The 22,474-nt window shown below is 42.4% G+C and overlaps 1 protein-coding gene across 3 annotated transcripts in view; it reads left to right on the forward strand.

The window, feature by feature from the left end:
* The first annotated feature begins 1,268 nt into the window (after positions 1–1,268).
* Positions 1,269–22,474, forward strand: part of chd7 (chromodomain helicase DNA binding protein 7) — a 77,340-nt gene continuing 56,134 nt past the window's right edge. For 2 of the 3 annotated variants that reach the window (XM_076293369.1, XM_076293371.1), the window contains exons 1-2: positions 1,269–1,464; positions 16,024–18,028. In XM_076293369.1, the coding sequence (XP_076149484.1) occupies positions 16,214–18,028 (1,815 nt within the window). In that variant the 5' untranslated portion in view covers positions 1,269–1,464; positions 16,024–16,213. Of the gene's footprint in view, positions 1,465–2,271; positions 3,006–16,023; positions 18,029–22,474 lie in introns of those variants that run through there. The other variant, XM_076293370.1, reaches the window with a different exon arrangement.

Here is a 22,474-nt window from a genome sequence, read left to right on the forward strand (position 1 = left end):
CCATCTCTCTCTCTCCCCCTCACATTCTGTCAGTCTTCACTGTCCTATGTAAACAAAGGCAAAAAAACCTAAAGTATACTGAAAAAATAATAGTTGTATGATACCTTCAATTAACAAATAACCATGTGGTTTTGTTTTCACTGAATGCAGCCCACAGACTGCTTTGTGTCAAGAGGAAATTGCAAATCACTTTTACTCTCCATAGACTTGGAGAGAGTGGGGAAGTACTGCCTCAATTCATTGCTGATGCTAGATGCTTCAGCTGATGCTAGACTGGCTAAAATAGGCCTATCCTTAATTGACTGCAGTTATCTTGGTGTCTAACATCCTCACTTCCGGCCACATTTTCACAAACAAGCCAATTACATGCCACCAAGCCAATAGACCTATAAGGATTATTCTCAAGAATTTTTATGATGATTTATCTGATCTGATGTCAATTTATGTATTTTCAGATAATACCAGGAATTTACGAACATAACCAATAACTCAAATCAGCAAATGTATGATGCAATGTAATGTGTAGGCCTATTGATGGCTTTTTGACAACAGGCCTAAACATTACCTATAATCGCGAATGTTATGCTATGGACAGTTATCTTTCATTTTTGTGGCGTGTTCAGTTTGAAACACACATCACATCAAAAGTAATTGTAAGATGATACTAAAGCTAGTTGACTGATAAAAGCAAGCAAAAAAGTGGTGAATTGTGCCATAGTGTTGATTGCAGTTGAGGGTAAAGAGTGTATGTCCCTTTAAATGAGTGATAAGCAAATAGTGCTCGAGCTAAGGGACATCCGGGTTATGGAAGTTTTGAAAATTGTTTCTCGTAGGTGAAAAGGTTGGGGAAAATCACACTACCAATGAAAGTTTAAACCAGACCACACGAATGTGCAGACGTTAGACTGGCAAATGATGTTTAGAAGTCATTCATAGCCAAATGCCCTAAGGTAGGTTTTGGAAGAACAAATATTTAATTTAATTGATAGGCCTAACGTTAAATATAGTTTATCATGACGGCTTGGATTGCTGCTTAAGTTAAGTATGCAGAAGGGGCCTTACCAAACATTACACTTATGCCAATAGTTGAATCTATATGTCAGTTAGCATACACAACAACCGAACCGACGAAAACAACAGCAATAATAATTATAATGATGATGATAAAAACACGCGCACATGCGCCATAGCCGTCCAGGGTCATTCACGCGCACCCATGTTTATCCAGTAAGCCATGAACGCGCCCCCTGCCTGTGGAAGGTGAGCGAGTGTCTAGTGGAGAGGACGCGAGATCGATCTGATTAAACTCGATTTGGGTGAAATTAACACAAAGGAAACAGTCTGTGTTGGAAAGGACGGCGTACACGACGGGAACTATACTTCGGGGATCTGTTCACACACCAGGATTTTCTTGGATGTACTAAAGGAGTTAATTTGCGAAAACCCCTAAACTGACCCATAAGGGTAAGTAACCTTATCGCTAACGTAAACGTTGTGCCTGTGTCTACACGTTCATGTTTAGGCGAACTTGTTAACGTTAATAATTACTTCTTATTAATTTGTCATGTAACTAGGTGAAAGTTAACGTTATTAGTTTTGCACCGTAACGCAATCTTTCCATTTCAACATAGTTGTGAGATAGCTAACGGTATTGATCTTTTAAGTAAAAGTCAAGATAACATTGTTTGTCTGAGGCTCATTATTTTCTCCGTTTATTCTTGTTTCACCACACATTTTAAACTAAGTAAAATGGGTGTAAGAATTACAAAGACCGCACAGTTACGATATACACCAATTTTTTTTTTTGGTCGAAGTTAATATGCATAGTCTGCTCACATGCTAAGCTAGTTAGCGACAGTGCTATTGTACAGGGCAAAGGAGTCCCTATTAGTTTTGTGAAAGTATTGGCTTATAAATATGCTATACCGATTCACATGGTCAGGAACGAATGCATACTAATGCGTTTTCATGTAGCATTGTAATGGAAAAGAAACTTTGTTTGGAACTAAGGCTTTGTTGGATGTGGCAATACGTTAGCAAGCTAATTGTGTGTTGGTAGAAACACGAGGTGGTTATAACGTCGAGGTGAGTCATTGGCTTTGCTCAATGAGTTAGTAGAGGGAGATCCCCGACCTTCCGTATCTACAGTTCGTATTAAAATACAACACGAATTCCACATGAGCGCAAAGAAGTTGAATTCGATAATGACAAAAAAAAAATTAAAAGGAGGGTGTTTTTCCGGGCAAAGTGACCGAGTCGGTTCCATTTGGACGGAAAGTAGCTCGTCCGGAGGACAATATAGATAGGGGAAGGTTGCTTGAGGCCAGATGGTCAATCATTTGAGCTAGCTACTTATTTTCGATTAAAAGTCTAGAATTACTATCTAAAGAGTAATTAGGGCGCTATAGGAAGCCAGAATAGTGGTTTCTAACGAATTTTACTGTACAATATTAGTCTTTAACGCAGCTGTTTCTCTGATTGAAAGAAGTGCGCTTCCGACCAAAAACGTGCGCAATGGTAATTAGCTAGTTGGAGGTGCCCCCATTGGTGCTGGCACTGGAACAGAACGGTACCGTCGTCTGCATTGTCTTACAACTAGCTGCCTTGTTGGTCAACCTCCGTATGTGGCCCTCCTTTCTACTAATGTTAGCATTACCACTTTTTAAAAGGAACGGGAAGTATACTATATATACTATATATACTATATCAAGGATTCTTCGTTGGGGTAAATTGTTATAAATTTGGCCGATTTTCCCCCATTATATTTCCGCGTTTGTAAAAGTTTATGGTTTTGTTTGTTTAGCCATAACGTTATTGCACCTGGCAAGTCGGAGAAGTTTGTGGTTTGATAGTTAACTACTTCAACACGGTAACTGAGCAAAACACCTGCTGAATACCATTATTAGTTGGAAAGCGAATCTAAATTCATGGCCCTGTTTTGATCATGTGGTAACTTAACCAAACGTTCGCTAGCCACTGCGAAGTTGCGAGTTCACTCCGAAATGGTAAGTTTGGGGTTTCTGTGTTTTTATTCGTTTGTTTTATACGAGTTTCAGATCAGATAATGCAGAATAAGCTTGTAAACGCTGGTTTGTGACGTTTTTGATAGTTTGCAGTAGGAGCGTTGTATTATCTTTCGAGTCCCCCTTCCTTCACATAGAAGTCTTTAACCTAAGATGGCAGCTTTTAATGTCTGTCGGGCCACTCAATGAATAGATACGAGGCCGGTATGGCGGAGCAAATGTTTGGAGGCATTGTGGCTTTTCGCCTCTAGATCGCCTGCCATTTGCGGATGTTTAGGCATCAGACAGTAGCCATACGACATTAACCGAATGGGTATCAGCGAAATGCTTCGAAGATCTTTACTTTTTCGTTTCTAGTTAAATCTGTTGGATTGTTGTGTCTTAAAACACCTTGAATTAACGTTTGCATTACTTTTCCCTTTGGAAGTACAATATCCCTGGACAGTATCCTTGGAAATAACAATATCCCTCTTTCACAAAGTCTAAGTAAGAGAATGAAATGTTTCTTGTTGTATAGTTTCCCATGACTGGGAGGCGAAGTAAAGGCGCGGGCGTTTTGTATTGCCTCTAAAATGAAGCATGCAAGCTTAATAGACAGAGGAGTATACTACGAGTTATTGCTAGGCCTTGGCGAGTTTGCGTTGTCTGAATTGACTATGCTTCGGTGTCGGGCTATTTTAGTTGTTGATTAAACTTACCTACTGATCCACTGGCTTAAGTCAGCCTGCATGTTTCCTCTGAAAGGCCCCAAATAAGCAGAAGAGATATTACTGACAGATTAATTTTTTACAGAATTGATCTTAAACTATAACAAATGTCTGTATATTTATTTTTTAGCTCCAGTTATTTTTCATTCAGAACATAAAATGGAAAAAATATACTGGGCAAAAGATTCACCTTGCTGTCGATGGATCACATCTATTGAACATGCATGGAAATACCACAGTATGAGCTTGAGGCAAATCTGTGCTATTTGTAAAGGTATTGATGATTGTTGTCCCATCAGTGCATTTGGAATACTTGAACCCCACTTGTCCATTTTATGATCTTCCTTTTAGATTTAGGCACAATTTGACTGTCAGGTTGAAAAGTAGGGACATTTCTTCTCAGGTGAACAAGCAAACTGTTTTCCTTTTCTTTTTTCTCCTTCTGGGCTAGTCACCACACTCCCCCACTCCCTTATGGAATAGTACTCTCAAATGAGTAAAGTAGCCTACCACATTTAGTCTTTGCATTGTCCTCATTTGTGTTCTTTTTTTGTGATCACCATTCCCCTCCCAAAACACAATGATAAACAGTGGGTTCATACCTGTATTTTCTGTAATTACTGATCTCTGAGCATGGTCAGAGCAACCAAGTCTTGTATGAGACATAAGTAAGAACAGGAGTTATCTTCATCCCACTGATAAACTAGGCTATTTAGTTGCTTTTCGTTTGTGGTAGCGCTGTCAGGTGCTGGTACTCCATGATGTGAAAGTTTTTAATGAATCCCCTCTGTCCAGATTACTTTACCAACTCTGATGGACTCAGGTCTTTGGGAGCCTTTGAAAGTTGTTGATGTTTCCTGCCGGTTAAACTCAAAATGTAGCCACAGTTATTCTGTGTAGCTGCATCTCACCAACCATCTCTCTCACACACACATTTTCAGATGCACATTTTAGTGTGCTACTAGGGAGGGCGAAATCCCATCCATTAGCAGAGCAGCCATGCGTAAAGCAAGCAGATCCCCACACATACTGAGTGACCGGACAGCGCCACCCCCGCCTCTCCCCTATGTCCTCACATCCTGTCTCACTGATTCTGGCTTTGTGCTGTAATGTACTCTACAGCATGAACACACCAAAGCCTTATCTACAGTGAGGAGCATCATAGCCTAAATAATGGCCAGCTGCAGACATGGCTTCGTGTGAAACGTTTTTTTCTAGAGGCCGTTGTACTTTGTAGTAAAAGGAGTTCTACTAGTGATGTGTGTTTATGACAGTCTTTGAGTGCCTTCCCTTGCCTGATTGGTGGTGATGGTTCACCTCCATTTTGAGAGATCAGGCCCAGTGCCACAGGTGGCCTTGTGCATTGCTCTTTCTGCACTGTAAGGAGCTCAATGTGCATTGGGGAAATTCAGAGGGATTAGTTAATCAGTGACTGGTAAAGTGTATTGAAATGGTCATGAAGTGTTGTTGATGGCAGTATTGCTGACTTGGTTTGTCTTCATTTTACCCTTCATCTTTTCCCTCTCCCCTCAGGTCATTTTTCTTTTGTTGTCACCATGTGCTTCTCTTTTGACACTGCCACATTGGTTTGTTTTCCTTCTAAAACCAATGTGGCTTGCTGCACACACAGATGGGACTGCAGACTGGTTTCCACTGCTTTTCGATAGTGTGATTCTGCTGCTTTTTTGTTTTATGGCTGGGGGTGGTAATGGTTTATTGTAGTGCTGGGCGTATGATCATTTTCACGGTATATGACGGTCTTTTCTTTTTTTTTTATGCATCAGATGTTCACAGCATTTTCTACTGGTTGAGAGAGGAATTACAGAACTTTTAGTGTGCAAATTTCACAAACATCTTTTATAAAACCAATACAAGAAGTAGTGCAACTTGCAAAATTTTTACTTTTGCCTCAAGTTCAAGCCCAGGTACATTACACAGTATTCAAGTAAATCTAAAAAGGAAATATAAAACAAGTTTGACTTAGTGAAGAGAATTTGCATTAATATGGGCTTTGACTACTTTTGACAATTGAAAATAGAACATCTCTGCTAATGTGCTTACTCTGTCAAATAGACCTATCCTGATGACAATCAGGATCATCTCTAACTAGCCAGCAAGTATTGTTCAGTTCATGTCTATAACATGCTTTACTTGATACCTGAATAATTTCAGGGAATATTATGAAGGTAAGATGAATAATAAGATCATTAAGCTTTACTCTGTTTGGTGGATTGTTAATTAACGGCATCGCCTACTAGCTAGCTAGTTACAGCTGTTGAACAATATCCGTGAAAACTATAGAATTTTTGGGCCGGAAAATCCCTTTCAATGCAGTAAATCCCTTAGCGTTTTTCCTTAACTAAGGAAACCATTTAAGATATTCTGTGTCCCTTAAATAAAAATTAAGCCTTTTAAGGGGAAAAACTTTAAAGTGTTTTGTGCGACCGGCCCCAGAGCACTAATGTTTACCCTCACCAGGCCCCGTAGTTGCACCATGCGTGTTTAGAAGCGCAACATTGAACGAAAATATACACCGGTATTTGGTGTGAACCGGTATACTGCCCAGCACTAGTTTATTGTTGACAAAATTGTGAAGAAAAAATATGTCTAGTTGGAATGACTACATAATGTTCAAAATTGCAGCTGGGCAGTTTTTTTAAAGGAGAACTTGGCAACTATTTCAACTTAATAAACACGTTTAGAAATTATTTGGATGGTTAAAAGACCTGTTCCGGTAAAAATGGTGTCTCTCCCCGCTCCCCCTAGCGTTCCCAGGCGGAAAACCAACCTTGCAACTTGGACTACCGTCTAGTTTTTCCTTTAAGTAGGGAAGTCCAGCTAACTTCTAAATCCATGTGCATCCGTTTGATACTGTTACTAAATGCTTTAGTGCTATGTTCCTCAGTGACATCCCTACCTCTGGAGCACTGTCTGCCAAATACAATTCCATGGTTTCAGTAGGGCCTTAAGTCTAGAAGGTTTCACTTTTTACATGAATTTTAAACCTTGAAAAAGGGTTCGATATGTTAAAATATGATGCCGTAGGTCTTAAATGTTCAGGTTGATCTTCATAATGGTAATGCTTCCGTGATCATTTAAATGCTTCCAAATAAGATGCATATATTGTTGTGGCATTAGCTGGGTTTCCATGAGTGACGTTTAAGTCACTATTTAATTAATAACTGGTAGGAATAGTTTTAACCCATTAGTACTCAGTTAAATGGTTAATAAAAAAAGATAAAAGTTTGCAGTGTGGTAAAACCACAGAACGTGGACACCTGTATGAGTCAATCCCTCTTCATTGCATACAAATCCTCTTGACTGATGGAGAGCTTATCAGACACGTTTCCTGAGGCTGGCCACTAGGCAGGTAGGTATCTTTGCATACCGGGGACATTAGTGCCATCTGCGCGGGTATTCTTCCCAGCTGGTCTCACAGTCAATAGACTGCGCACAAGACCAAAAAAACTCCAAAGTGTGATATAAAATCAGTGAATACAAGTTGTCCGCTATACTCGGGGTTGGACTAGGCTACAGTCTTATTATTTTGAGGTGTGAAAATGACACAACATTACATTTTGTTAAAACGTTGGCTGTTGATAGTTAATTAGATTACCCAACAGCGGAACAGCTTTTCGTTGCAGCACTCTTAACATGCTTAATTCATTAGAAAGTGTGCCTGCGTAGAAAATAATATAGGCTGTCGGACTTGTCGTTTAAGTACATTTGCCCTGGAGGATGAAATGTTTGTTTAGATTTCTTCATCACACAAACTTTACATTACTTATAGTCTATATGTTGTTAATTGTTTGCACGGTCACTTATCAGTTCCAGATAGGCCTATATTTTCTCCGCTGTTAATAGTGTATTAAGCAGTGTCCTCTATCGATGATGAAAACATCCAAAATGGACATCTTGTTTCCTTTCAGCTCAATCGCACAAGAAATTGTGCATCTGCATGCGTTTCCATCCACGGTTATGTCAATTAAAAGTGGACGTTATCTTAATCCAGAGAGGAGTTCTGAACAGCAGTAGGATCAAGATGTAAGATGTATCAAGGATCAAGATGTAATGGGCAAAGTTTACAGTAGGCTAAGTAAAATTGAATTTTCCAAATAAAGTTAAACAATCAATAAAAAAATGAATGAATGGAAAATGAATAAAATGACTCCCTGAAGTTTTATGATATACGTTAACTTAATTTATGGTAGTCTCATGCTCTTCCCAAGGCCTAAACCTACTCTGAACTACCATTATAAAACAAAAACGTGTTGCCAGGAGTGTCTACTCTTCTCTGCTACTCAACCGTGTTTCATACAGTAGTCAAAATTAACTAAACTTCATAGCTATGGTTGACTAACTTAATTGCAGTGCTTTTTGATATTTAATTTAGAAGCAGGTTTTGCTTTCTGTTTTTGTCAGAATACAATTATGTGAGCCATAAAGTTAAATGCTGCAGTTATCATCCCTCACTGCTTCAGGACACTAGCCTAGGGGCTGGTAAGTGCAAAGCCTATGGATTTTTTCGCTAGTCAGCTGGCTAAGGTGCCGTTTACACGACGGCGGTTTTTGTGAAACCGGTGAGGTTTTGTTAACGGTTACACCTTGCGTGTACACAACGCCGGCAGTTTAGGAGACTGAAACCGATAGCTTTTGGAACCGGCTTCCGAAGTGGGTACTTTTGAAACCGCCGGCTAACTTTCGCCGTGCAGACGCCTGTAGGTGCGAAGCCGGCAACTTTATGACGACATAGCCCCACCTCTCAACTCAGCCACGGCACTCGACCTGACATGCTGCTTGTCAAAACAAACCAAACCATTTATTTATCTTATTAAAATGTTTTTCTTTCCCCTGTCATGATTTATGTGCACAATATAGCCTATCAGCCTTTAGTGGCTAAATTAGAAGCACACGTTAGCTTAACGTAGTTAAACATTAGCTTACTGCATGTTAGTGTTTTCTCCAGTGGTGCTCGACCTAATGCAATGCGTAGGCTAAGCATTTGAAATTTCACATAGCAGTCACATACCTTGAAAATGAACTTTATTAGTTTAACAGTTGAATTGAAAACCGAATTGTCTGTAATCTCCTTATTTCATGTGACTGCTTAACCAGAGCCCTTATTAGACATTCTTTGGCTTAACAAACTGTTTCAACAATATTTTCTTCTACGCGATTCACGCAAAATTATCGTGAAGCTTCTGCACAGCGCCGCCATCGACTGGTCTGGCATATGCACTACAGCACATTTAGCCGGTTACACCTCTGTGTGTACACGCGAGGTTTTTTCTTGACGGTGTCGTTAAAGGTGTGAAAGCGGTAAGAGAAAATTCACCCGGCGGTTTCGTGTAAACGGCCCCTAAGTAATGTATCAAAAAATGAACTTGTTGACGTTCGCCATCACATTTGTTAGCGCTACTAAACTGCCCATAAACTGAATGCAACCCTCATCTTACTGAGCCAACCTGAAATATATTCATTAACTCACACAAGTAGTAGAATATTGAGGCATTTTTAATCTGATTGAGCCATTATTCTATTTGTAAACACCTCAACCGATCGCATTCAGTCATTTATTAAGTAGCCTAAAATTTTCACATGAACATGTAAATGTTATACTTGAACAGTAGACTACAAGACAGTTCCCCAAGAACTGTGTTGTTGACAATACGACACATTGTTCTCAAATGATCAGAAATGCAGCTGTAACCCTGTAAACTTAAATTGTCAGTCTATAGAGTAAAGTGAATGAGACCTACAACACGTCGGCTAGTAACTTTACAGCTAACCTTCATTCTGGACTTACTGAAACTCACTCTAGCTTTCTAACGTTAGGTAACGTTACACACTAGAAACTGATTGCATTGTAAACAAAAGCTTCGCCATGGTCATGTCACGGTTTTAGCTGGTGCTGTTTTTTCTGGCTTAGTGCTTTGTAGAGTTCAGAATGATGGCTCTTAAGATGTGTAATTAAATTGGTAACATTTAAAAGAGTATCGTTTTACCCCTCTTCGCATCACTGGTACTTCACAAGCCCTGCAAATAGCAATTTTGTAATTTGTTTCCAGAATTTGAAAATACTGCCACTCTTGATGGCGCTCATAGCAACTTAAACATTTGCTTCGCGTGCGCATAATTACCAGACCACCTTATCGGCCAGGCACACTGGCAGAAATGTCCATATCGGTCGATGCCGATAATTAAGTTATGAAGCTTTTATCGGCAGATAGCGATGTCAGGGCGATATCATTGTGTATCCCTAAATATTTTATGTCACAATGAAAGAAGACCATATGAAATAGTAAAAAAGTTATTAAAACGGGGATAGATTTTAGTTGATGGGACACAGATTTAATTTGAGGGAGCACATATATATTTGACGGGGGCAGCCCCCCCTCCCCCTTAGCACATAATGATAATTATTGCATGTTTACAAATATACTGTGATTGAAGTAGTTAGATAAAAATATGTCGTTCATATCAATTCATGCATCACCTAATATCATACCTGGCCTCAAGGAAAGAACAGTTTATATGTTTAATTTGTCTAATATTGTGTTGGTCATACAATGACGTATTGCTGGTCTTTGTTGAATAATACAGAAGATTAAGAGCTTAGAAAATAATCGCATATTAAATCGCAATATTGGTACCTCATATTGGCCAAACTTCTTCTGCAAAGGGAGTGGAGGTTGGTGTATGCAAATTTAGTACAAAAATACACTAACTACTTTTACATGGACATTGTGTTTATGTTTGCTAACATTTATTGGCAGATGCTTTTGTGTAATAAACATACATTATATTTTAACTAAGGACCAAACGAAACACACCAGAGATGTTACCTCACCCCTTGTTTCCAGTTTTCAGAGCCTGGGCTGCCTATAGAGACCGTTTTTACAATGTACTTATGGAATGGGCAGCCAGAAGTCATGAAGAGATGATTGCTGAATTGGACAAAGAAATGTATGGGCTTGAAATAGTGTATTTAAGTTGATTATTGCTTATTTGGACTATGACCTTATTTGGGTTAAGGCAATCAGAAAATGTTATTTACACAGCAGCGTCTCAACCAAATAACTTTCAGTGTCCCGCCGGCGGGACGGTTATCCCCCTCCCCCACCTCCCCCCAACATTCTAAATCAATTGTATGCACCATATTGCTATGTAGCATAGTAATGTTATACACCATTTCAAAGCTTTGGCTCTTGGGAATCCAAAAAAACTTTTTTCATGTACAATCTGTGTAGTGCTTTACATTCTCAGATTAATTTTATTATGTCTCAATTAAATTTGATCCAAAATTCCCCCCTCCCCCTCCTCCGCTTTTGGTGATACCCTGACTTCTGGCTGCAGTGTAGCTGCAGCACAATAAGTAGATGCCTCATATTGGGTACTGAAATATTCACAAGAATCCATAGAAATTGAATCTTCATGTTGTATTATCCAATATTAGTTGTACAGATGTATAGTCTATCTTATACACATGCATTTAACCAACAAAGTAAATGCAAAAATGGAGACTTTTTTGTAATTATTCCATATTTTGTGTAGTCAGTCTATATCAGAACACCTGACATACAATCTAAATAGTCCACAAGAAACCTCAAAGTATTACCTTTAATTTGAGACCAGGATTGTGCTTCTACACAAAGGGGTTCATGTGCAGTAAGCATTTGATTGTCAGTATGCATTTTGGATAACAAAAAGTCCTATGGGGAGTATCCATAGGCATTTTACAAAACGCATGGGCATACCTTGGCAAATAATAGTCTAAAGCACTCATATTTTCATTCTATATTGATCAACTTTTGCACACAGCTTCACAAGACCTGGTGCTAGGGCTCAGTTGTGTTTCTAAGGGATATCAAGTGACCTAGAGGGCTGAAATGTGGTCAGTTCAGAGATGCTTGTAATCCGGCAGAAAGAAAAAACTATATTCTAGCCTCTGTAGCTCCTTGTCAGTACATCACAGTCTTGACTGCTTCCTACGAAAGCTACAGGTTCTCAGCTTTCTATAGAGGTCCAGCACTTGATGGTTGACCCCAAAAGAGGTGGGAACAATGCCCTTGTAAATAGGCACAGTGCAATTTCAGGCAAAAACTTGAAATTTTTACTGAGAACTATGTAGTTGAGTTGATATCAAAATATTAAATGTCCATGTAAAAGTAGTCACTGTCCCTTTTGCCTTAGGGTGGGGACTGGGGAGTAAAAAAAAATCTTTACGTTTGGTGGCTGACAGCTAGTCAATATTACTAGTCCCTTTAATGTCTCATGTCAGTTAACAAGGGATTTCATGGTGCACAATGCACATTGTAGCCTGCATTTACCTGGAGTTTATCAGGATTTCCCTGCAGCCTATCAAAACTCTATGCAAATGGAAGTTCGAGAAGAGTAGTAAAAACCAAAACATAAAGCTGACAGCTCCAACATGACTCTTCAAAGCGTAGAGTTCGGGAGACAGAGAAACATTTTGAATGGGAATCGCTGTCTTTTATCATGCTTGGAGCATTTTGGGTTTCAGAACGATGGTATGGGTAAGAAGACCGTAAACAAACAGTGTAGTTTGCAAGCTACAGACGTCTACTCAAGTGAATGGGGTCAATCCATTTGTATCGGAAATTCTCCACCCGTGTTGGAAAGTGTAAATCTCCCAGCTATTTCACCGAGACACACCCCCTTTTGGTCGGAATTCCGACTGTCCACCTCGGGGCTCCTGAGGGTGCACCAAGCTGAATGTGCGAGTTGAAAACAAAGATGCCTACGCCCATAATTGCTAAAGTTGAGATATATTTTCTTTGTACTTTATTGGTCGATTTGATGCTAATTTTAAATGCTTTTACACACTTGATTACATTACTGCTTTAATCCGGTCACCATTTAAATGCACTGCCCAGTCTTGCTGTGCGTGCAATACAATGTAACGTTTTGTTTTCGAGCTGGTTTGCTAAAGAGGCTAGCAATAACAAGCTTACTACTGCTAGCCACCGACTGCCCCTCATGGCTCGAGAAAAACGCAACAGCACTTGTTGAAATTAAAATTGTAAGTGAGATGAAGTTTGAATATGAATGCAAGTGTAAATCATCCCGTAGCTTGTTTAGATGAGCCACAAGCTTGCTCTTGTGTTCTAGGCAAGCGCCCAGCACTACCGAGGCAGCTGCTGCCCTGGTGGCATCCATGTTCTTTCCCACAAAGACAAACAGGAACGCTAAAGTGCTACAAGCCAGGCAATTACGTCACGTTCGCGCATACAGCTCGAGCAGTCCGAGCCAAATAGATATCGGCAGAAGGCTTCTATCATGATGTCTCATACAAACTCGGCAGAAGAGATCGACGCTGGTGTGGGGCGTTGTATCAAAAGCAGTGTAATAAAACGTTGAAAGTGGAGTGTGCTGCACTCATGTCAGTGTCTATGTGTGGAGGCCTTTAAGGCGGAATCATTTAAGGTTCAAGTCCAACTGTTTCCTAATGTATGGAATGATGGAGGATAGCTGGCATCTACTGTATCTGCTGTTTGCTGTTAATTGATGGTTACCTGTCAAGCCCACAGCTTCTGACCATATGCTGTTCTTTCTTACAGTGTGCATTCCTTTCCCCTCCCCTCTGTTGTCTTGCTGATGTCCTTAGCTAATGATACCCTTTGTGCCTTCTCAGGATTCTACATTTAGAGATTATTTATCCTAGTTTAGCATACAATTCCCAATCTGGGAGAGTCTGGACCTATAGCACATTTAGTCTTACCTTCTGTCTGTTTGGAGTGAAATGGAGGACATTAGTTTGTTGTGGGTGCCAGTTGTACCATGTTTCCTGATACCTGATTCAGCCACTTTTTCTTTAGCAAAGATCATATAATACTTTACTCCTTGTAATCGTGCTGCTTGGTTTCAGGTTTGTCTTATCTGTGATGGTTACTACTTTGATTCTATTAGCAGGGGCCTCATCAAACCTGATGTGATGTGTGTAGGGCTGCAACTAACGATTATTTTCAGTTGATTAATCTGACTATTATTTAATTAATTGAGAAGTTGTTTGTCTGATAAAATGCTAATGATAATGAAAATGATAATGCTAAAATGTTTTCCAAAGCCCACAATTATGTCTTCAAATGCCTTGTTTTGTCCACACACCAAAGATATGCAGTTAACTGTCATACAGAGGAGTAAGTAAAGCTGAAAATATTCAATTTTAATACGTTTTATTTTTTTTAGGTATTTTCCTTAAAAATAACACACACCAGCTAAACCGACACTAATCGATATTCAAAATAGTTGGCGATTAATTTAATAGTCAAAAACTAATCGATTTATCGAGTAACCGTTGTAGCCCTAGATGTGTTGTAGTCTATGGGTTGTGATGTGCTGGTTTGCCAGTTGTGCCTAGTGTGCAGTGAATTAACTGTCTTTTCTGAAATGAAGCAAGTCACTGTGTGAAGAATCACTGAGTAGCATCTTCATCCCAGTCCTCCCTAATCTCCTCCTATGCCCACCACTACTAGCCTACACATTTCTCCCGCACCCTCTTGTCACTACTGTCTTTTCCTCTTTCCTGTTTCTATCTCAGGCCTCCTCCCCTCCTGTGGGCGGTACCGACTAGCTTGGCACTTTGCCACATCTGTCACTCTGGAGAGAATTAGGTGAACGGTCAGGCCTTGGCAGCTTAGACACCAAATCTGATCACAGGGATTCAAATTTGCGGCTTTTGGCTTGGCTGTTGCACGGCCGTCCGCCTAATGCTCCCCTCCTCCTATGACCTTCCTCTTGCTCTGTGTGCTGTTGCAGAAGGAGCAGGCAGACAGCTGGGAGACAGACCTCTCTGATTTATGGTTGTTCTGCTGGAGAAAGCTTAGAGGGAACTCTTTCCTTCCTGTCTCTTCTTTCTCTCACCTGTACTAGCGCTCTCTCTCTCTCTCTTGCTCTCTCGCTCCCTGGTAAAAGTAGCTAAACAGTATTGAATGCTTTAACTTTTGGTCAGATCATTATACATGTTAACAATAAATGTTGTTCCTGGGAGGACTGGTCAAATTACTGTAGGGCCAGGTAGATTTGAAACCTCCTTTCAGCCCCTAACCCAAATTCCATGCTTAAGGTAGTAATTCAGTTACTCAAATTTGATTTTTTTCTTTTCTTTCTAGAATGACTATCAAATTTGATGATTCCTTTGTCTGTGGTAATCAATTTTGTGAATAATTCTGATTAATTCATTTTCATTTGAGATATGAAGTGGCCAAGAGATCATTTCAGTTGATTCCTTGTAAGAAAGATCTGTTATATCTTTGAAATGCATCTTGCAGTATAAAATGGCTGCTGAGGTAGGTAGCTTAATGGGAGATTTGTGTGTGGATGGTTTAAACAGCCATGTCCAGGGCCCAGTGAGATGAGAGGGGGAGGTTGGAGGAGGGGGTTGGTGCCTGTGTTGAAGTAAGTTAAGGCGACGCATTCCTCACCCACCCCCTCTGCTCCACTCCACATGCGCTCTCTCTGTCTGCCCCCCCCCCCCACACACACACACACACCCCACCCCAACCCCTCTAAACACACGCAGGAGGTAGATGAGGCGTGGTTTGTGAGTTGGCTGTCTGAGGCCCAACCCCCAGGCCTGCTTTATCTCACGTCTCCATAATTCCCCTGGCTCAGTTCATCTGATTACACCTCTTGGGACAGCCAGGTTAGAGGTGCCTGGCTGACAAATTCAGTACTCAGACAGGAGGGTGAGGGGTTGAACTCTATCCCACACACATATCCGCATTGTCGCAAAAAAGCAAACACACCTATTGTATTTGTTTAATTGCATTTTCTACCACTCTTACACAGAGACATTTACACTTGTGGTCTACATACTCAAAGTACTTTCTTCAGCAGGTGGACAGTTTTCTTGTGTTCCCACATCTGCCAGGCTGGTTTGGCAGCTGCTGCTGTTTAACTAGAACCGCTTCTGCTGGCCTCCTCTCTGTTCCAATAGCCTTTGTTCTTTCACCAACCAACATCCCAGCTGTAAAGAATGAATGAGCTGAGGCTTGGTTCTTGTGTGTTGAGAGTAACCCTTTTGTTTGACCTTAAAAAAAGAAGAGTGCACTGTGGGATGGGGGAGGGGATTAAAGTTTGACACAGGCTTGTTTGCTATGCCTCTACTGTTTTGTGTATGCATGTAAAGGCACTTTGTTCTTTACATTGCAGTGTACAGGGCACAGACATGATAGTTATGTCAAATATATGGCCAGAAAGGGAAAAGCTAAGCAGTACTTACTACCTTCTGGATCTATCCATTCTAAAAAAAAATGTTTCTCTCTCTACAGGTCCCGTGCCCTGACTTTATCTTCCGCTGTGTTCGCTGAGTGAATTAAGGAAATATGGAGTGACATGTTGCAGATTGGTTAGAGGATTAGCGGCTTTGAGGACACCCACCTCTGTGTGAGCATACATCATCCCTCACGTCCCGCTTCTGAAGCTCGGCTCCTGAGCCGTGCTGCTAGGGGACCTGGCGTCATGGCAGATCCTAGTATGATGAGCCTTTTTGGGGATGATGGGAATCTGTTCTCAGATGAACTGGAGAGTCTGGGGGATTGTGGTTACCCACCACAGGCCCAAGCCAACCCTATGGGCCCAGCCATGGGTCATGATCATCAGGCTTATGGACCGCTCTCCTCTAGCATTCACATGCCTCCACAGGCCGTTCCTGGCCAGCCAAAGCTGGGACCACCTCCAACCCACCACTATGATCATTTCAGCCAGTATGAGCAGCCACAGAGTGGTCGCATGCTAGCCAATGGCCCTGTAAATGGCATGTCCTCCCCTCAGTCCCGCTACCATTCTGCTTCTACAGGACCTGCACCACCTGGACACCATGGATATCCTGGCCCACAGGCGGATGCCCGAGCCCAGGCTTTTAGTGATGGGAGTGGCGGTACTTGGGGCCCCCCGCCACAAGTAGTGCAGGTGTCCGAACAGGGCCGCCCTCCGTTCCAGCCGCAGCAGCAACAGCAAGCAACCCAGTCCCAACATGGAGGCTCTGGCCCTCAAGGCCATGGGAGTCATCAGATGAGCCCTTACATGGGCCATAATGACTACACAATTCCAGGTCATGGACAAACGCAAACTCCTCCCCGGATGAACCATTTTCCACAGAGTTTGCCACAGGAGCCCAGTCACTTCATGGGCCATGTTGGCCTCCAACAGAGTTCCAATATTGGTGGACCCCCTGGGGCACCCCCCATGAGGCACCCAGCCCAGCAGCCTCCGAGGCACCCACAGGCCCCTCAGCAATTCCTCCACCGACCCAACCAGGCTGGGCACCGGCCTGATGCTGTTCCTAGTGCTCATAATGCTCAATATCCACCCAGTCCTTCAAGGCAGCAGCAGCCTCAGCAACAACAGGTGATTCCTGGAAGAGCACACCCCAACTTGGGCTACAACATGCACAGCCAGCCTGTGACTCCAAACACTGTAACCAGCTCAGGACAGTACCCTCCCTACCCTCCATACGGCAACCTTAATCAGGGATTAGCCAACCCTTCAGGGATGAGTCCCAGCATGAGCCTTAACACCAGCAGCAGCTATCCTAGCCAGGGTGGCCCACCACCCCAGCAGCCAAGATACCCGCCTACTGGCGGGCCCCAGCAGGGACCAATGCACCAGCAGCAGCAGCCTGCTCTCCACCAGATGAACCAAATGAATGCTCAGCCTATGCACCCGGGCCAGAACTCCTCTGCAGCCCAGCAGAAGCTCCAGCCGCAGCAGAAGCAACAGCATCTGCCTCAGGGATCCTATGGTTCACCCCCCTCAATGTCACCTATGAGGAACTTGAGCACTCCTGCTGGCACACCACCTCCCCCTCAGCATAGTCGCCCTCCCAGCACAGGCCTGGGTCCAGACATGGTTGCCGCAGGTGGTTACCCTGGTGTCCCTCAGAGTGCAGCAGGCAACATGCCGCTTCCTCAGAGGGTCCAGCAGATACCCCACCCCCAGCAGCAGCAGCTTTCCACACAGGTGTACAACCCTCTGTCACCCAACCACAGAGCCCAGGGCAGAACCACCAACCCCAGCCATGAGTTGCCTCCACAACAGGGGCCACCAGACCAGAGACTGCATCCTCAGCAGCCCCAGAGAGTGGGCTCACAGCTGCAGTCACCTCCAATGCCTTTCCAGCAGCAGCTGCAGCAGGTGTGCCCTCCTTCTGCTGCACTGCCCCCACCCCAGCAGACACACCTGGCTGCCATCCATCAGAACTCTCCTCCCTCACAGCAGCCTTGGGCGCCACCACACCAGTCAACTCCACCCAGCCAGAAAGTGCCTCTAATGCAGGTGGGTGCTCATGAAAGCTCAATACAGAAATGTATATGAACACCACCCACATCCTCGAACTTGTGAACATCAATTATATGTTTGACTCCCTTGTGGTGTCACATTTCAGTGTTTGTGTTGGACAGATTTAAGCATTTCCCAGGCTGTGTGTGGAGTTGTTTGGAGTGATTGTGTAGGTGTGTGTGAGTGGTGGTGGTGGGGATTTTTACAACTGTTTGTTTCCTATTTAGCGCATATCCTGGCCCTCCCTTAGATACAGGCGCCACAGTGCTAATCTTCTCCCCCTCCCCTGCCCCCGCTCTCTGAAGGGGAAATACTCCCTTCCTGCTCTAAGCATATCTCTGCTCCTCTGTCTGCCCCTCTTCCGCCTGTTCTTTCTCCCCTCCCTCTCACCCTCCCCTTCTTTCTCCACCCTCTTCCTTCTCACACTGCCATTTTCTTCTACCGTCTCCCCATTACCCCCTCGTGCTCTGTCATATGCCTACTCTGTCTGTCTGTTTGCCTCGACTGTCTCAGAGGACTCATGCGTGAGTTAATGGTGTACAGGAGGATGTGTCCTGTAGGGAGGAGATGGTTTGGGTGTGGGGGAGTGTAGAGTCAGTGGGCCTGCCACTCAATAGGAGTGTGTGTGCGCATGCATGTCACGTGCTTCTGATGCCATTAGGTTGTTTTGTACTGAAAGCCTCTTTCTCTGCTGACCAATTCTAGCACAATGGTGGCTCTTATTCCTACATGCACGTCAAGCACAGAGAGGTATTCGGCCTCTGTTTTCACCATCTCTGTGTCTCATTACTTTCACTAGTAACTCCTCATCTGAAATTGTTCTTAATGTTATTATAGTTCAAAGCCAGTAGGCTGACATGATAGTTAGGATATTTATTTAGAGTTATGCAACAAATGCCTAGATATTGTAGCACAAAGTAGTCGACAACAATCTCACACTGCTTCTTTTAGATAAACTGTTGCCATAACCTTAGTCTGTATCAGGAATATATCAGAAACAAATGATCAAGGGGATTATCAAAATTAATTCTCTGTGCTTTCTGTTTTGTTCCTGTGTAGAATCGTCTACATTTAATTCCCTACCAGTGATTCTTCTAAGGATCTTTCTGAGCACCAATAGATAGACAATAAGCCCTTTCAGTCATACGTGTAAGACCGGAGGTTCTGCCGATGTTAAACGGTGGGGCCGTATATCTGAACGACATAACCGGTCATATGGAAGTCTGAATTGGTGACGTTTCTTTCGTGCGTCCATGTGGTTAGATCTGACTTAAATGCCAGTGTTATGATGGAGTGGCATAGTGCTGTCCAGAAAATCTCCGACCTGGAAATATGCAGACATCACGGAGCTACTGTCCATGAGGGCATACAACATTTTGATAGAACACCTGAAGGGAACGTTAGAGACACTGCATGGCAAGGACAAACGAATTCCGAAGACTGAATCATCATAAGCAGAAGGCGCTGAAAAGGCAGTAGCCTATAGCGACGTCGTTGACGACAATAACAGTAGTATTTAATAAATTGTTAACCAACACGGTTTTCTGTTCATTGATAGCCTTCATGACCTGCTGAGCTCGCTGATATTTGCTGAGCATATATGCCTAGAGAAAATGAAAACGAAGAAAACCCAACTTTGTTCCAAGCTCCTTACATAAATGCTACACATGGGGAGAGGATGCTTTTGGAAAAAATAAACCATGAAAAAACGAACAACTTAAAGGACAGGTTCGGTATTTTACACTTAAAGCCCTGTTTTCAGATAGTTTATGATTAAATAGAACGTTTCAGATTGAAATTTGGACACATGCTGCTGTCCTGAGAATTTTCGGTTTCTGTGGTAGCCCCCCCCCCCCCTCCTCCAGAACGCTGCATAGGTGCACTGGAACAATCCTTCCTAAAACGCATCGCAACGCACAAAAATCGCTGCAAAAGATTCTTTCCAACAGGTTTTATCGTAGTTTTTGTCCAACTCCATTGACTTGTATTGGATGTGCTGTGAGGTACGGTATTACTCCGCTGCCGGAAACGGATATGGGGTTGTTTGTATTCTTTCTGTAGTCTTATCAAAGAGTATAGAAGTAACAGTTGCGGTATCGTAGGCTACTACGCTATCCAAATTATTGTCACGTCCAACTATGGCTAATGCTAAAATGTCTTGGAACTTGCACGATGTGAATGATAGCCTACGTGAACCATTACGTTTTAATCATGAAAGTTCCACAGCCAAAAAAAATAGTAAACGTACAAAATCATGTAGCCAAATTATTCATGTAGGCTAGGGTTAGTGTTAGGCTTATGATGTGAACATGACAGGTTATGGACATAACAAATAAGTTCTTACCCCAAGTTCTTCCAACTCTGTCGTCCCAGGAGGTAATGTGGGAACCGCTGTATTTTTCAGGCGAAAGAGCTTTTTGGGCGATTTCTTTCGACCTCCAGCGAAGTTCAGTAAAATGCAGACCGCAGAGACACGGTGATCAGCTTTCTGCAGAAAGGTGTGCTCACATCCAACCCCAGAAATTCCAGCCACAACTTTAGCCTTTCTTGATCGTTGAAAGGAAGTCTGTGACAACTTTTTTTGCTACGAATTTTCCCGCAATTCGGAGCTGCACAAAATCGCCTCATTTTTAGCTGTCGCAAAATACTTCAAGACGGCGATCTTCTGCTTCTTCTGTGTATTCAATGAAATGCCAGTGGTTTGCTTGTAATTGGCAAGACGGTGTAAGGTGCATTATCGCCACCAACTGGGCTGGAGTGTCTTATTCAAGCTCTCAACGGAAGAATGTACGGGTGTGAGGCGTTTGGAAAAATAGCTCCACAGTTTTACAACGCATGGTAAACACCTGTTGGAAAGCGTCTTTTGCAGCGATTTTTGTGTGAGCATATCAGCGAACACCCCTGACCACTCGGTGAGTTTCACGTCTTTGTAAACGAAAGTTTAATGCGTTTTAGGAAGGATTGTTCCAGTGCACCTATGCAGCGTTCTGGAGGAAGGGGGGCGCTACCACAGAAACCGAAAATTCTCAGGACAGCAGCTTAAACTATCTGAAAACAGGGCTTTAAGTATAGAATACCGAACCTGTCCTTTAACTGTTATTAATGTTAGTTTTTTGTTTGTTGCTTAAAAACGTTGTATGATCTTGAAGTCTTGAGTTAGCCTACTGAATTGGCTGGTAGCCTACCTTTAAGGTTGTGCATGCTCTCTCTCTCCAATAGCTAATTCTGGTACATAACGTTGAAAACAGATAAATGTGTTTATTTGAAGCACACATACAAATACTGTAGGCTAGGTCAATTTCAAGTGCGTGCTTACGTGACTAGCCTACTTCAAGTATTAGCCTATTCACAATAGATTTCTCTTCTTTAGCCTACATAATGCATAGGCTATATTTTGTAAACAAAAAGCAGCTGTGACAGGCAGCGGCCACATATATTCTGCGTCATGTCTCGCATCTTGTGAACTCTACAAGCCCCCACCCCTCACTCGACAACCACACGGAGATTCTGTAATGTGCGTGTATGTCGTTCACACATACGTCCATATAAGGTCAGTATTAGGTCCGCAGGTTAGCATCATATCTGAATCATCCGAAGGGTAGGACCTCCGTTTGACAAACCTCCTCGTATACTCCGGAGGTTATATCTGAAAGCGCTTACAGAGGCGTCCGTAGGCCTTGTCTCACCTTAGTATAGGTAATTGACAAAGCTGCAGGTCTGTGAACAGATTCATACTTAGTTTTTGCATCAGTAAAGGAAATTCACCTCTTGAACAACAGTGATTTTATTTGATAAAACACTGAAGTAAATGTCCTTCAGAAAATGATGGTGCTTCATCCATGGAGTATTTAACTCCGTTATAGAACCCTTTGCTTGCTAGATTAACTGACACATCAGTCTCCCATCCCCCTTTCTGCCCCTTGTCACATGGAGATGAAACCTTATATTAAGCATATTGTATTCTGCACTGCTGCTCTCGAATTAGTGATTCAGAGAGCATGTGTGGTAGGTCCTATTGTCATTCATGCAATTGATTATTGGGGAGGCTTGGCAAGAGGGGAGACATTTATCCATTAAAGCATCCCACCAGCTCACTGCTCCAGCTGCTCTGATGGCTCAACCATTCTGAGCTTTTTTTGTGTGACCTTGCCATTATTTGGCATGCACGCTGCACTGTTTCTTGGTATGTGTTTACAGGAAACTTGCATTTTACCACAAGTTTTTTTTTACTTGTTCATCAAGTGCATGCCTTTTAGGTAGAGAGAGAAAGGAGAAACTATGCAGTCAAACATATTCAGATTTTCTGAAAATCAGCTCTCAAATGTCACATCTTCAATGTCATTCACAGGGTTTGGAGAGGGAGTAGACTGTTGATATTAAAGATGTACTGGCCTTTAAAGAGCTGTAAATTTGCTGAAGTCTATAAATGTGCCCCTTAATATT

The sequence above is a fragment of the Alosa pseudoharengus genome, unplaced genomic scaffold, assembly GCF_046254945.1.
Source record: "Alosa pseudoharengus isolate Yale_2024_CS ecotype anadromous, Long Island Sound unplaced genomic scaffold, YU_APseudo_1.1 YU_APseudo_1.1_scf_2, whole genome shotgun sequence".
NCBI classification, from domain to species: Eukaryota; Metazoa; Chordata; class Actinopteri; order Clupeiformes; family Clupeidae; genus Alosa; species Alosa pseudoharengus.